Source organism: Centropristis striata, chromosome 1 (assembly GCF_030273125.1).
Source record: "Centropristis striata isolate RG_2023a ecotype Rhode Island chromosome 1, C.striata_1.0, whole genome shotgun sequence".
Classification (NCBI taxonomy): Eukaryota; Metazoa; Chordata; class Actinopteri; order Perciformes; family Serranidae; genus Centropristis; species Centropristis striata.
This window is the reverse complement of record NC_081517.1, coordinates 45,717,977-45,733,943: the sequence shown is the minus strand read 5'-3', so window position 1 is coordinate 45,733,943 and position 15,967 is coordinate 45,717,977. Positions and strand designations below refer to the sequence as shown.

Below are 15,967 nucleotides of genomic sequence, written 5' to 3'. Positions count from 1 at the left end.
CACAAAATGACCAAAAAAGATGCAAAATTACAAAAAAAAAAGACAAAATGATTAGAAAAAGACACAAAATTACCAAAAAAGACACATAATGACCAAATAAAGACACAAAATTACTTAAAAAGACATGAAATTATTAGAAAAAGACACAAAATTACTAAAAAGACACAAAATTATTGGAAAAGAAACAGTTACCAAAAAAAGACACAAAATGACATTCCATAACATTTCCACTTCTTGCGGTAACAACAACACGGCAGATAATAATAATAATAATAATAATAATAAAAGGTCCGGTAGCAGCTGCCTTTCTTTTTGTTAACGTCGTCATAGAAACAAATGAAACAAAGCTCCAGCTGGAGCAATTAAGGGACCTTCCACATACAACATTCATATAAAACTCACATTAAACTTTCATACCAAGGTGGGGGCCACAAAATATCATCACGAGGGCCGCAATTGGCCCGTGGGCCGCCAGTTTGAGACCCATGATTTAGGGTGAATATTTCATTTAAACCGACTAAAGCTATAGGCGGGGTTAACAGCCCTGTGTGTTAAGGGTTAATGTATTAATTGGCATAATGTGTCCAGTTTACCACCAGCACTGATCTTTGATGTTCATTTAACCCTCTGGAGTCACCAATCACACCAACATGATCAAATCAATGATGTCATGGTGTAAAAATCAAGCAGTGTTTCCATCAACTTCCCTCTAAAATACTTAAAACTCCATGAGGACAGTTTTAGTTTGATATACGGAGATAAGGTCAAATATATTTAGTATAAAAATATAGAACTAGATGTTCTTCTCATTTTACCTCTTATATGCAACATTTGCAACATTTTGTTGTGTTTCTTTGGATTCAAACTGTTGATCCAGTAAGTCAAAGTGAAACAATAATTGTCAGGTTATAAAGGTGAGGCTGTGCTGATAAAAAAAAAAAAAGATACTGACATGACGTGGTAAACATTGTTTTAAATGTTTTATACAGGCAGAATGAAAAGAATTCAAAAACGGACAAAATAGCCCAAAACTCCAGAGGGCAGATCAGACAGACCCCTCGCTATTTTCACATATTTATTTCACATTTGACTTATTCATGATCAAACAGAGCACATTCATCATTATGTATTATGATTTTATGTTTTATGTTTTGAAACAAGAGCTACTGTGTTACTTTGAGCTTATGTAACAGTGAGAAATTTGATAAGAATCAGTTGAAAAGCCGATATTGTCATAGTCATTATACGGACTTGCTGCCGGACTTTACTCATCCTGACCATTTTAAAGTGAAGACCTTGTGTTGTGCTCATTAGCTGCAAGAATTCACTGGAGATCTTTTCAGTGTCAGATACTCACTGACTGACTGTCGGTTTGAAATGTGTCTTTGAAACTTCCACGTCTTTGTCCTTGGCAGGACCGTAGTTCCAACACTCTGAGTCCCTGTCCACGTCTGATTGGTTCCAGTCAGACTGATCTTGTGTTTACTGATGAAACCGTTCTCAAAGGAAAGAGACAATCAATGCTAACGCTGTGTTCATACAGCAGGCATGACTGTGAAGACTCACAGGTATCCACAGAACCCATGAACCCTTTTCATTGAGATATGAAGACAGAGGGTCGACCCTCTGGCCAGTGTCAGTTTGTGGTGGTTTGCCTTGAGTGAATTTGTGTCTGTCGCCGTGTTTCCTTTAGAGGGAAAGTGTCCACTGGGGAAGTCTCAGGCCACGCCCTCTCTAAAGTCTCAGGCCACGCCCTCTCTAAAGTCTCAGGCCACGCCCTCTCTAAAGTCTCAGGCCACGCCCTCTCTAAAGTCTCAGGCCACGCCCTCTCTAACGTCCGCTCACTCTGCGTGTCTTCACTACAAGTTAGCCCCCAGAGGGATTTAGAGATTCCGGAGGTGACGTCTGGTTTTCGCCTTCGCTAACTGATCATACACAAACCAGCATGGCTAATTATGCACAGAGTCTCCGCTGATAATAAACAGAGTGATGGTGAATTAACAGCATCACTAACTGTGTACAGAGTGTCTGGTGCTTGTTGTAAACAAACAGAGATCGCTAAGTGAACACCTCCTGCAGCAGCAGCACATACACACTGTACTGCTACAGAGCTAACTGTTAGCCTGTTAGCACATACACACTGTACTGCTACAGAGCTAACTGTTAGCCTGGTAGCACATACACACTGTACTGCTACAGAGCTAACTGTTAGCCTGTTAGCACATACACACTGTACTGCTACAGAGCTAACTGTTAGCCTGTTAGCACATACACACTGTACTGCTACAGAGCTAACTGTTAGCCTGTTAGCACATACACACTGTACTGCTACAGAGCTAACTGTAGCTAACTGCCGCTAACGGAGGCTCTTCTTAAAAAGTCGGCCTCCGGCTCGTTAAGAAGAGTAAGGAGTCTCTGGATTTGTCTCCACTCACTTTCTTGAAAAGTCTCTAAGGGGTCTGAAAAGTCGCTAAATTTAGCAACAAAGTTGCTAAGTTGGTAACACTGCTTCAACAGCTTTTACAAATGTCGCGTGTTGTTGTGGCGTCCAGTACTACGTCACATCCTGCTTAGTGTTCTATCCAATCAGCAACCAGGCTGTTTACAGGGGAGAAACAAGTCCAGACAAAAGTCCTCTCCGGACAGCTCGTATTCAGATTAGGGGCGTTTCAGCGAGTGGAAACAGCCCTTGTTTGTGTCTATGAATTGACTTTGTATGTTATTGTGCCACCTGGTAAACAGGTAAACAGGTCTCTGGTGGACCTGGTTTACAGACATCTAGATGAGGCACTAAAAACGAAACCTTGATGGTGAAGTTGACTAAAGCTGCCGTCTCCTTTCCAAGCTACAGGAAAGAAAACCAGCCAGCTTTCAGTAAACTAACAGCGTTTAACACATTTCTAAGTAAAATAGTTCCAGAGAACCTCCAGGACTCAGAGACGGTTTGATGGCTGGTGTCGTGGATCCTGGAGGTCAGTGACAGAGCAGATTAGATGTGAGATCAGCAGCAGTCTCTGTGGTACGACTGATGGAGACGGTGGTTTGGGACGGGAAGGCTGATTGAAGGAGTAATGAGCTGGAGGAGACAGCTGGCTCTGCAGGGACTCCTCCTCCTCCTCCTCCTCCTCCTCCAGCCTCCCGGGGAGCAGCATAGTAGTTTCCTCTCACAAGAGTCACTTCATCCTCCTCCAGTTTAATATGTACATGCCCACTCCTCACCTCTCTGCTCCCACACACTCATCCACCGCTCCAATTAAAGTTTGGCCATCTTGCTCTTTGTAATAATCTCTTGATTTGCTTTTCATCTCTCAACTCCAGCTCACCTGAACTTCTCTCAACTCACCTGTGTCTTTAGTTCACCAGTAAAACGTGTTGGTCCAAACATGTTATTAGTCTAAACGCTACCAGTCACTGTCCATGTTTCTTTTATTGGCTTCTTATTGGTTTACTTGCTACTCTTTTACTAAGACAGAAACGAGAAGATGATCAATTATTTCTCACGTTTTAGTTAGAATAATTTGTAGGTATTTTGTCATGTTTGAAACAAGGTTATTTTAGTTAACGAAAAGTAATGAAATAATGAAAACTAGAAACTAGTTAACTGAAATAAAAATAAAAACAGATTTAAAAAAAAAAAAACAATAACTAACTGAAACTGTATTTTGTGGTTACAAAACTAACTAAAACTAACTAAAATTACGGTGAAAATGTGTATATATAACTTTGTTTTCAAGAATCTCATTTGTTCTCAAGTTCTATCTCAGGAAAAACTTAAGAAGAAAGTTAAGAAAACAACTAAAGAAAAGACCAGAATTTCTTCGTGAATAACAAATCTTAATTTTTTTCTTAAAAGCAAAGTTAAGAAAAAAGTGGCACTTAAGAAGCTTGTTTATTTTTCATAAGAATGCTTTGTGAATCCGGCCCCATGTTCCTAACCTGTTGACCATCTCAACCTCAGGGAAAAAAAATTCTATCTTGTCTATCTTGTCTTCATGTGGAAACAGCTGAACTGGATGTTCCATGCAGAAATGAGGATATTCGCATAAACTTTTAGATTATTTTATGATTTAAAGACCATTTAAAGATTTATAAACCATGACCCATCCCTGATACATGTCTGTCTGCCAAGTGTGAATAAAGAAAGAGATGATGAATCTTTACACTTTTACTGTTTGGCAGAATCCCTGAAAACTATCTTACTACTCACCCAATATTCATAGATCTTTCAAATTGTCTTCTTCGTGCATTGAATTAGTCATTGACTAGACAAAACTTGTTTTGCTGTTGTCTGCTAGCGCTCCACGTCAGCCCTGTCAGACTGATGCGTTATAGAAAGCCTGAGTCACGGCTGGGACCAATACTTGTTTGTTTTTCAGTGTCCTACTTTAACTTTAACCCTTTCCACTGGCCATGAAGTGATAGCTTCTTCCTTTGTTTGGTGTTCATGCACCTCTAATTAACACATGCAGAGCTGAAAGCCTCATCATTCAGCAGATATTTAACAAAGACCATTTGGTTTTAGGTAAGAACAGATCTGAAAAGAAACTTGATAAAAGCTTTCTCTGCTGACCTCATCACTCATTCAGCCCATCCAGCCTCAGCTCAACGTATGGGCTGGTTAGAACGATAAGCAGGATGTGACGTAGTACTGGACGCCACAACAACACGCAACATTTGTAAAAGCCGGTGAAGCAGTGTTGGCAACTTAGCAACTTTTTTGCTGTATTTAGTGACTTTTCAGACCCCCTTAGAGACTATTTTTCAAAAAAGACTTTTTCTGGTGTTATTGGAGACTCGTTCTTACTCTTCTTAACGAGCCACGGGGGCCAGAGGCTCTTCTCAATGAGCCGCGGGGGCCGGGAGCTCTTCTTAACGAGCCCACGGGGCCGGTGGCTCTTCTTAATGAGCCATGGGGGCCGGAGGCTCTTCTTAACGAGCCGCGGGGGCCGGAGGCTCTTCTTAATGAGCCGCGGGGGCCGGAGGCTCTTCTTTATGAGCCGTGGGGGCCGGCGGCTCTTCTTTATGAGCCGCGGGGGCCGGCGGCTCTTCTTTATGAGCCGCGGGGGCCGGCGGCTCTTCTTTATGAGCCGCGGGGGGCCGTAATTACTGCTTATTAGTAGTAAGTAAGGAAGTTGTTGTATATGAGTTACGATCTTAACATGCTTTACTTTGTATGGACTTTATAAGGTGGTAGTAACACAAGAATAATGATTCTCCCTTAATAACACTGAATGAATATGGTCTGTTCCTTCATAACTACCACCTTATAAAGTCCATATTATAAAGCATATTAAGATCATAACTCGTATACAACAACTTCCTTACTTACTACTAATAATCAATAATTCTGAGGTTATTGAGGGAAAACTCTTAGTTAATGTCTTACTGGTTGTATAATAAGGCCATGCAGAATAAGGCATTAATAACTACTGAATAATGACTCATTAAGAGACAATATGTTACTGATTTACATACTAATAAGCAGCTAATTAATGTTGAATACATGAACCTTAATATAAAATGCTACCAAACACTCACAACTTCACTGTTTATTGCCTGTTGTTTGTCTCATTGCTAAGCAGGAAGCGTTCTCACTCGCTGTGTTTGATTCATAGTTTTGGTATTAAAAACAATAAACAAGCCAGAGGGAGAAACATTTAGGGTTCAAGTTCATAGACAACGATTAGAAGCTCTGCAGAGTCTTCCAGCCGCACTGCGACATCACAACAACAACAACAACAATAATAATAATCATCATATATTTCGATCATTTTAGAGACCAACATTGCTTTTTCTAAGACAACATGACAACAGATACTGGTGACCAAACGCTCTCCTCTCCTCTATTATCCTCTCCCGCTCTCATCCTCTCATCCTCTCCTCCTCTCATCCTCTCCTCCTCTCCTCCTCTCATCCTTTCCTCTCATCCTCTCCTCCTCTCCTCCTCTCATCCTCTCATCTTCTCCTCTCATCCTCTCCTCCTCTCATCCTCTCCTCCTCTCCTCCTCTCCTCCTCTCATCCTTTCCTCTCATCCTCTCCTCCTCTCCTCCTCTCATCCTCTCATCTTCTCCTCTCATCCTCTCCTCCTCTCATCCTCTCCTCCTCTCATTCTCTCCTCCTCTCATCCTCTCATGCTCTCCTCCTCCTCCTCCTCTCCTCTCATCCTCCCATCCTCTCCTCCTCCTGATGTAACCTCCTCTTCCTCTCATCCTCCCATCCTCTCCTCCTCCTCTCATCCTCTCATTCTCTCCTCCTCTCATCCTCTCATGCTCTCCTCCTCCTCCTCCTCTCCTCTCATCCTCCCATCCTCTCCTCCTCCTCTCATCCTCTCCTCCTCCTGATGTAAACTCCTCATCCTCTCCTCCTCCTCCTCTCATCCTCCCATCCTCTCCTCCTCTTCCTCTCCTCCTCTCATCCTCCCATCCTCTCCTCCTCCTCTCATCCTCTCCTCCTCCTGATGTAAACTCCTCATCCTCTCCTCCTCCTCCTCTCATCCTCCCATCCTCTCCTCCTCTTCCTCTCCTCCTCTCATCCTCCCATCCTCTCCTCCTCCTCTCATCCTCTCCTCCTCCTGATGTAACCTCCTCATCCTCTCCTCCTCCCATCCTCTCCTCCTCTTCCTCTCATCCTCCCATCCTGTCCTCCTCCTGTCATCCTCTCCTCCTCCTGATGTAACCTCCTCATCCTCTCATCCTCTCCTCCTCCTCCTGCTCCTCTCCTGCTCCTCTCTCTGTTTCCTCCTCCTCTTGTGTCTCCTCCTGCCAGACTCCATTTTTACTGATCATCTGTGTTTATTTGGGGAATATATCGACTCCCTTTTGAAGCGAACAGATAAAAACAGAAGGAAAATATTTAAACTGCACTTCAAATCAGATTCAGCAGTAAAAGTGTTGGATTGTTTTAGTTTTAGTGGGAAACAACGAGGAGCCAACACACCGACTGGGCATCCTGGGTTATTATTATTATTATTATTATTCTAACAGGAGGAGCTGTTCATTAAGGAGGAGGAGAACGTCTCTGTTCCTCCAGAGCTGGTCTCCATGTTCTTTAGGAACCGTCACTGTGTCATGAGGGATCTCATTATTCTGCAGCAGAAGAAGAAGAACCTCTGAGTGATCGCTGCAGGTCACGTTCTCTGACTTCTGTCCTTCTGGACTCTAAAGTTCAGGCGTTCTTCAGTTGTTGTTGGAGAAAGCTGACTGTCTAATACAGCACGGGTCTCAAACTGGCGGCCCGCGGGCCAATTGTGGCCCTCGTGGCGATATTTTGTGGCCCCCACCTTGATATGAAGTTTAATGTGAGTTTTATATGAATGTTGTGTGTGGAAGGTCCCTTTATTGTTTCACTTGTTTCTATGACGACGTTAACAAAAAGAAAGGCAGCTGCTACGGGACCGTTTATTATTATTATTATTATTATTATTATTATTATTATTATTGTTATCTGCCGTGTTGTTGTTACCGCAAGAAGTGGAAATGTTATGGAATGTCAATTTGTCTCTTTTTTTGGTAATTTTGTGTCTTTTTTTTAATAATGTGTCTTTTTTTTTTTTTTTTTTTTGGTAATTTTGTGGGGGGTTTTTTGTATTTTTTAGTATTTTTTGGTAATTTTGTGTCTTTTTTTTAAATAATTTTGTGTCTTTTTTAGTATTTTTTTGTCTTTTGTTTGATAATGTTCTCTTTTTTTGGTCAATTTTTGTCTCTTTTGAGTAATTTAGTTTTTCTTTGGTCATTTTGATGCTGCGACTCTCAGGTAATTAGAGTTTAAGACCCCTGGTTTAAGTTAAAGTAATGAATGTTAATCTTTATCAGTGCAATCATTTTTTTATTTATTCTGCCCTGCAGTTGATGTGTTACTGATGTTTGCACACACACACACACACACACACACACACACTCCTCCAGGTGTGTGATGAACGGCGTCCTGTCGTGACTTCCAGCTGTTCTGACCCGTCAGAGCGAACCAGGCTCAGTAAACAATAACCGCCACACACACACACACACACACACACACACACACACACACACACACACACACACACACACACACACACACACACACCCCTGCCCCTCTGTAACTGAGCCAACAGCCCTCTCAGCGTGCTCAGTGGTTGTAATGTACGAAGCTCTCATGTTTTCTCTGCTGATTGTGTCTCTGAGGTGATAAAGTCTGGACTGACGAGGCCAAACGCTTTACTGCTCCGCCTCGTCACACAGCGCTTCACCTCTTGTTTTCTGTCCAACTCTTATGAGCTGTTTTATCTCTTTCTGCAGGTTTTGTATGCAGAAGAGTGCCAAGCTGGTGCCAGGGGTGACGTTAGATCTCATCGAGAAGTAAGTGGCACTCCACCTCCATCCTGAACAAACAGAGAGAGTCTCTGCTTCCTCTCTGCAGGAACCAGCTGACAGAAACAAGAAATAAATCACTGGAATTAAGCAAATACAGACTCTAAACAAGTCATATTATCTGCCAGTGCAGTAGGTCATTTTTTCTTTGTAAGAATTCTTTAAATAAGTAAAAATATCTAGAAACTGGAAAAACCAATGATAGCTTAAAATAAATCCAAAAATACTTATTTTGAGCAATTGTGGCTTAAAGAGCCCGACTGTAGTGACATTAAAACTAGAAGATTTCCTCTGGGTAAATAGTGAAAGGGCCACTACTGCCGGTGTGTGTACACTATGATGAGATTCTTCAGAGATTTATAACAATTAATACTAGTAATGTTATGATACTATATAATATACAAGGAGCACACCTACAACAAGCATTCCTTTACAAGTATTTATTTATACAGCAACCTATGACCTTTAACCTCAAAATGTGTGTGTGTGAGAAGCATGTGTATCTGGAGGAGTGTGCGCTTAGGCGCACATTTGTGTGTGTGTGTGTGTATAACGAAAATGGCATAAAGTTACGTGCGTGCGCGTGCATGTATCTGTAACTGTAATCACATCAAAAGATCAAAGGCTTTGGGGTCGACCAATCGGAGCAGAGCAATCAACAGAATTAACTGCTGCAGAATTAACCGCTGCAGAATGTCCCTGAACAGTGACAGCAGCCAGAGGTGGACAGACTGGAATTTCTGGCCTCGAACAGAAAGCATTTTTGGCAAAACCATAATACCTATCATTGATCCGACTTCACTTTGAGCGTCCTGAGTTCTTCCTGTTTTGCCCCCTTTTGTGAAGAAAAATGAAAAAATAGCTTTGTTAGAGCGATCTAAAAAACTGTTACATCTCCTTTTTTCAGAAATCTTCCTGCGTTTTAATATGGGGGCCAATGAGGCTGTTGGTGGTGTTGGTGGATCATCTGTGCGTCCTACGCCCAAACTATAACTCTGACAGCTTTACCAGAGGATTGTGAGGGAGAAGACTAATTTTCCTACGTTTCTATGTATAAATTATTTCTGTAGAGTGGAATTTGCGGCCTGGAGCGCAGTTTACAAATTTATTTTTTGTGTGATGATGTCACACACTGTGACACGAACATTCCGTGCAATACACACCCATTATAATCTCAGAATTTCTCCAAAAATTATCATGGTCATTGAACAGGGATTGATAAAAAACTATATGACCTATCAAAACGTGGATTAATACACCGATACACAAGACTTGTGTCTACTGTTTAAAGTTTAAATGGAGTCTCTAGGTGAAATTATGCCGGAGAAGTAGACGTTTAAAAATCTCCAATTATTGTTCTTTTTCGCTCATTTTTTTCCGGCCGTCCCATTCACTTCAATGCAAAATTTTGGGCAGTTTTTCACGACTTATGTCCAGAAAAATTAGTATTCTGTAGAGAAAAGTAATAGCACACCGATCCCGATCAAACCGCACATAATAATAACACTAATGATTAAATAAGCACATAAAGCTGTGATCAGTAGGTAAATTATACTCAAAACAATATAATTAAGATACTATTGCTAGATATAAGAAGTAAATACTTGTTAGCTTGATGTTTTTTTCAGTGTAAACTCTCAGGAGCAGCAGTCTGCAGAGATCATTCTCCTGTTTCTTCCTCCTGTCTCTCTCTCTCCGTCTATCTTCCTGTCTGTCTCTCTCCGTCTATCTTCCTGTCTTTCTGTTGTTTTCCATCCTGCAGGTATAATTCTCCGTCTTTGTTTCTCGCTCACAGCCAAAGCGGCGGTAGTTTGGCAGATTTAAAGCTCCACATTTCTTCTCTAAACCTCGGGGTGCCGAGCGTCTCAGCTGTCTGTCTGACTGATATCAGCTCAGGATGGAAGTCAAATCTAAAGTTTCACTCACTTCACACAACAACCATCGGCGTGGTTTCTCTTTTTTTCTGGGTGCGGGGGAGAGTCAGTGACAGCCATAAACCAAGAGAGTTGAGCAGGTTTAAGTTTAAAAGCAGGCTGTCATATCTCAGCAGAAAATATATTCACCTTTTAGAAATCACCTGGAGGAGTCAAACAGCAGCAGGAGAACTCACTTAATGACGTTTGCTTAAAGGTGAAGAATCGTTTCTCTTCACACACACACACACACACACACACACTGTAAAAAGGTGTTTAAAAACCAGATAAACAGTAAATCTGAGGGAAATGATCTTGCTGCATGGACAGATAATTTACCTTGACAAGATTTATTAAATTAAGATTATTAAATCTAGAAATAAGCATGTTGAACACTTAAAATAATAAATGAACTCTTAAAACCAGATAAAGTAAAGCTGCCAGCAGTGATGAACTGGCCCGAGCAGAGTGACCTGATGATTATTTGGTTCTTACCAAGATAAAAAAAAAATGTTGGGTTTTTTTGTGCTTTTGTGTCTTTTTCTGGTAATTTTACGTCTTTTGTTTCTTCTTTGGTCAGTTTGTCTTTTTGTGTGTCTTTTTTTGGTGCTTTGTGTCTATTCGTGTCTTTTTTTGGTCATTTTGTGTCTTTTTTTTTGTTAGTTTTGGTCACAAAATGACCCAAAAAGACAAAAAATGTACAAAAGAGACAAATTACAGCTGCCAGCAGCGATGAACTGGCCCGAGCAGAGTGACCTGATGAGTGAAATAAGCTGAAGAAAAAAATGTTTTTCTTTTTTTAATTAAAGTCAACCATGATTGAACCAAGGTACACTGTTAAAAAATCTGCTTAATTTATGGTAAAATACCGTCAGCTGCTACAGAAGATGAAACGCCAAATCTGGTCCAATTTAGATAAATGAGGAATGACTCTCCATTCACTGTTCCACTGAATAATAATCCGTGTGTTGAAGAAGAAATATATCTTGATAAAATCTCAGTAATTGGTCCAGTAGATGAGAGGATCATGTGTGTAGAGTTTACATGTTCTCTGTCTAAAAGATGAATGAGGATTATCCATCATTTCAACACGTTCTACCTCTTATTTTTCTTCTGTTTCATTTATTTATCTCTAGCTATTAATCATGTGTTTCTCTTCCATTCATCCTGTTCTGCCGGTTCTTCTGGTCTTGTGTTACGCACCACTTCTCTCCAGAGGCCTGGTAGTACGCAGGAAATGCCCCAGCACACACACATATATTATATATTTATATATATATATGAATATAATGTAGCTGCTGCAGGATGGAAAGCACCAGAGCCATGACGATCGCTTTTGAAGAAATTCTCCTTTTTCTTTCCTCTCCCTTTGTGTTTTTTTCTCCATTCGGCCTTCTGAAACTCTCCAACATCAGTCGTTGGTTTGACAACACTGAAGTTCTCCATTCATGCTCCGGTTCTCATGTCCTCTTCATCTTTTATCACCAGTCTCAGCAGAATAAAGAATGGAGAGGGCTGATTTATGATGCTGTGAGGAGAAACGTCACTCTGGTGTGCGTCACAAAGCTTTCTCACCTGAACTCGTTCCTCCGTTAGACACCAGGAGCTCTGAACAGAGACGTCAGAGGTGTGAGAGTTTAACAATAGACGTGTTTCCTTTTAACCAGGGGTCTCAAACTCAGATTACCTGGAGGCCGCTGGAGGCAGTATCAACATGACCAAAAAAAGACACAAAATTACAACAACAAAAAAAGACAGAATTACCAAAAAAGACACAGAATTACCAAAAAAATACACAAAATTACCAAAAAAAGACACAAAATTACAAAAAAAGACACAAAATGACAGAAAAAATACTAGATTACTTAAAAAAGAAACAAAATGACCAGAAAAAGACACAAAAGGACTAAAAAAGACACAAAATTACAAAAAAAAGACACAAAATTACCAAAAAAATACACAAAAGGACCAAAAAAGACACAAAATTTCTAAAAAAAAAAAGACACAAAATGACAGAAAAAAAACTAGATTACTTAAAAAAAGACAGAAAATTACCAAAAAAGACACAAAATGACCAAAAAAAGACACAAAAGGACTAAAAAAAGACACAAAAGGACCAAAAAAGACACTAAATTGTGTCCACCGGGAAAGTCTCAGGCCACGCCCTCTCTAAAGTCTCAGGCCACGCCCTCTCTAAAGTCTCAGGCCACGCCCTCTCTAAAGTCTCAGGCCACGCCCTCTCTAAAGTCTCAGGCCACGCCCTCTCTAAAGTCTCAGGCCACGCCCTCTCTAAAGTCTCAGGCCACGCCCTCTCTAAAGTCTCAGGCCACGCCCTCTCTAGAGTCTCAGGCCACGCCCTCTCTAAAGTCTCAGGCCACGCCCTCTCTAAAGTCTCAGGTAGTTAAAAAGACACAAATGACTTACAAAGACACGAAAAGTCATGAAAAGGATTCAACAATGGACCAAACAGTCCGATAAGACTCCATAGAGTTAAATGTCTCGCTGCTCAGTGTTTTCAGTCGGTAACAGACATTTAGTTTCAGTGTTAACAGTTTATTTTTAGATATATCCATACCATATCCAGACCATATATGGTCACTTCCTGTTTTAATAAACCAACATGGCGGCGGATGTAACGGTGAACTCGCCCTCCAACGGCTGACTTCCACTCGTCTCACCACATGTTTTGGTATTTCCCACTATTGTAATTTCTCTGTTTCCTCATATGAAACGCCACCTTTCATATATCTAAGGTTCCACTTCAATACAAGGTCATCTGTCTCATGAATCTGACATTTTATTAGTTTTTCAATATTGTTTAGAATCGACAACATCTCAAATCCAATTCAGTGGAGCGTTCAGACTAATAGAGAACAGGTCAGCACTTCCTGCTCCAACTTTGCTCTTAACCTCCTGACTTCATGTTAGTGTGTGTGTGTGTGTGTGTGTGTGTGTGTTCAGTCTGTTACACCAGTCAGAGCCCACTATAGTTTAATTCTATAGAGAGTTTCTATAGCATGAGTTGGATCAGAGCTGACTGATTCATCATGGACTCAAGCTTTGAATTCACATTACAGTTTGTTTGTTCCTCCCAACAAACACGAGGATTGTTTCTACTAGCAGGTAGCACCCAGAATGAGGGTCTCACTCACCCAAACGCCTCTAATCTGAATATGAGCCGTTCTAGAGGACTTTTATCTGGACTTCTTTAGTCCCTGTAGAAGAGCAGGGTCTTTAATCTCCCCTGAAAACAGCCTGGTTACTGATTGGATAGAACACTAAGCAGGATGTGACGTAGTACTGGACACCACAACAACACGCAACATTTGTAAAAGCTGGTGAGGCAGTGTTGCCAACTTAGAGACTTTTTTGCTAAATTTAGAGACTTTTCAGACCCCCTTAGAGACTATTTTTCAAGAAAGCGACTGGAGACAAATCCAGAGACTTTTTCTGGTGTTATTGGAGACTTTTGGAGACTCGTTCTGACTCTTCTTAACGAGCCGCGGGGGCCGGAGGCTCTTCTTAACGAGCCGCGAGGGCCGGAGGCTCTTCTTAACGAGCCGCGGGGGCCGAAGGCTCTTCTTAACGAGCCGCGGGGGCCGCAGGCTCTTCTCAACGAGCTGTGGGGGCCGGAGGCTCTTCTTAACGAGCCGCGGGGGCCAGAAGCTCTTCTTAACGAACTGTGTGGGCCGGAGGCTCTTCTTAACAAGCCGCGGGGGCCGGAGGCTCGTTAAGAAGTGTAAAAAGGAGCTGCAGAGCCTCGTTCTTACTCTTCTTAACAAGCCGCTAATGAATTAGGACATGATTAGGACATGTAGTTGAGTGAAATGCCCGTTCTAAGTGGTGAGAGTACAAGGCGTTACCTTTCAGCCTTAATGTTTGAACATGACATGGAGAAAGCTTCCTGTTTGTGTTGGGTGGAGGTGGGTGGGGGTCCTGATGGTTGAGTTGTGGTTGGGTTCATGGCATGTTGTCCAGAGGGCTGAATGCTGACTACGCTGATTAAATAATGGATGGTCTCAGAGCTCATGAAAGAAAAATGGAAACAGAGCCACTTCCTCCTCACCTCTCTGCTCTGTGAAGCCATAAATCATTCATCAGAACAGAATCAGCATTTTCTATTAACATCAGATTCTGATTTTAATTACATGTGCACTAATCAATTTTGTTAAAAAAAAATCAATAAATGAAATGACTCGATTGAAACTTGTTGCCGTAGTGACCAGAAACATAAAACCTTCCCTCCAGGGCCAACATCTATCTGTAGAGTTAGTGATAGAGGTTTTAGTTTCCGTTGGAATGAATGAAGAGCCCTCCAGCGTTTCTTTTGATAACACGAGGCTTTGAATTACTTTTTTATTGATGCCAATTATCAAAGACAATGTCAGTGTAGAACGACAGCTTTCATTATCAGCAGCAGCAGCACGGCGCTTTGAGAGGCTACACAGCTTCATAAGATGTTATTAATGTTATCAATATCACAATGGATCTCACGCAAGAAACACTCGAACAAACAGTTTGTTCAGTTATTCTTCAGTGACTCGTACGAGGAGAACTTGACTACGACGCCGTATTAGGGTCAAGTATTAAAGAATAAATAAATAGGGACCTGGGGAAGAGGGGTAATATTTAGAGAAAAAAGTTGCAGATTTACCGAATTAAAGTGGTAAATTTGCGAGAAAAAAATTGCAGATTTAAGAGATTAAAAGTAGCAGATTAACGGGATTAAAGTGACAAATTTGGGAGAAAATAAGTCACAGATTTATGAGATTTAAAGTGGCAAATCTGCGAGAAAAAACTTTCAGATTTAAGAGATTAAAAGTGGCAAATCTGCGAGAAAAAACTTTCAGATTTAAGAGATTAAAAGTGGCAAATCTGCAAGAAAAAAGTTGCAGATTTAAGAGATTAAAAGATTTACGAAAAAAAAGTCACACATTTCATAGATTTAAATTGGCAAATATGCCAGAAAAAAGTTGCACATTTACTAGATTAAAGTGGCAAATCTATGAGAAAAATGTCGCAGATTTACGAGATTTAAAGTGGCAAATTTACGAGGAAAAAATATGGTATTTCTCCATTAATTTTACATGCACATCTTTATATTTTTACAGTAAAACTGTGTTTTCAAAAGTTTTTAAAAAGTTTTGTACTATTCCTTGATTAATGGTAATTAAAGTGTCTATTATGGTGATATGCAATTTTTAATTTTACTCCCTATTTCTCATGCAATTTGACAGTTTAACTGTAGTTTTAACTAATATTTTTTTACAGTGCATCGTGGCACATTATCAGAACATTTCCAGGTATAAACACGCAGTAGATGTACACAGGTTCAACAAGTATTTTACAGTGTAAATACAGACTCAGTTGTACACTTCAATGATCAGCTCTTGTTTTTAGAAGATAAGTTAGTTCTTGCTACTGTAGCACAACTGCAATAATGAGATCAACTTGCCAGGTGACTTTGTCGTATCCTAGCAACAACAACACAAAAAAAACCCCAGCAGGTTGTTTTTCTAGGGAGGATTCAGCAGGGCAGCTGGTTATTGTTCGTCCAGGGTTATTGCTCTCAAATAGTATTTAAAAACAGCTTTTTTTCCTCCTTTATCATCACTTTGCTGCGTCCAAATTGGACATGTGGGCATGAGCCATCAGCTAATGGTGATCACACTCACTGGGCACAGATTCACACCTTTAAAGGTCACACT

The 15,967-nt window shown here is 40.8% G+C and overlaps 1 protein-coding gene across 3 annotated transcripts in view; it reads left to right on the top strand.

Moving 5' to 3' along the window:
- rptor (regulatory associated protein of MTOR, complex 1) overlaps positions 1 to 15,967 on the top strand; it is a 234,157-nt gene that overhangs the window by 116,925 nt on the left and 101,265 nt on the right. For all 3 annotated transcript variants that reach the window (XM_059343832.1, XM_059343841.1, XM_059343824.1), the window contains exon 8: positions 8,275 to 8,334. In XM_059343832.1, the coding sequence (XP_059199815.1) occupies positions 8,275 to 8,334 (60 nt within the window). The remainder of the gene's footprint in view (positions 1 to 8,274; positions 8,335 to 15,967) is intronic.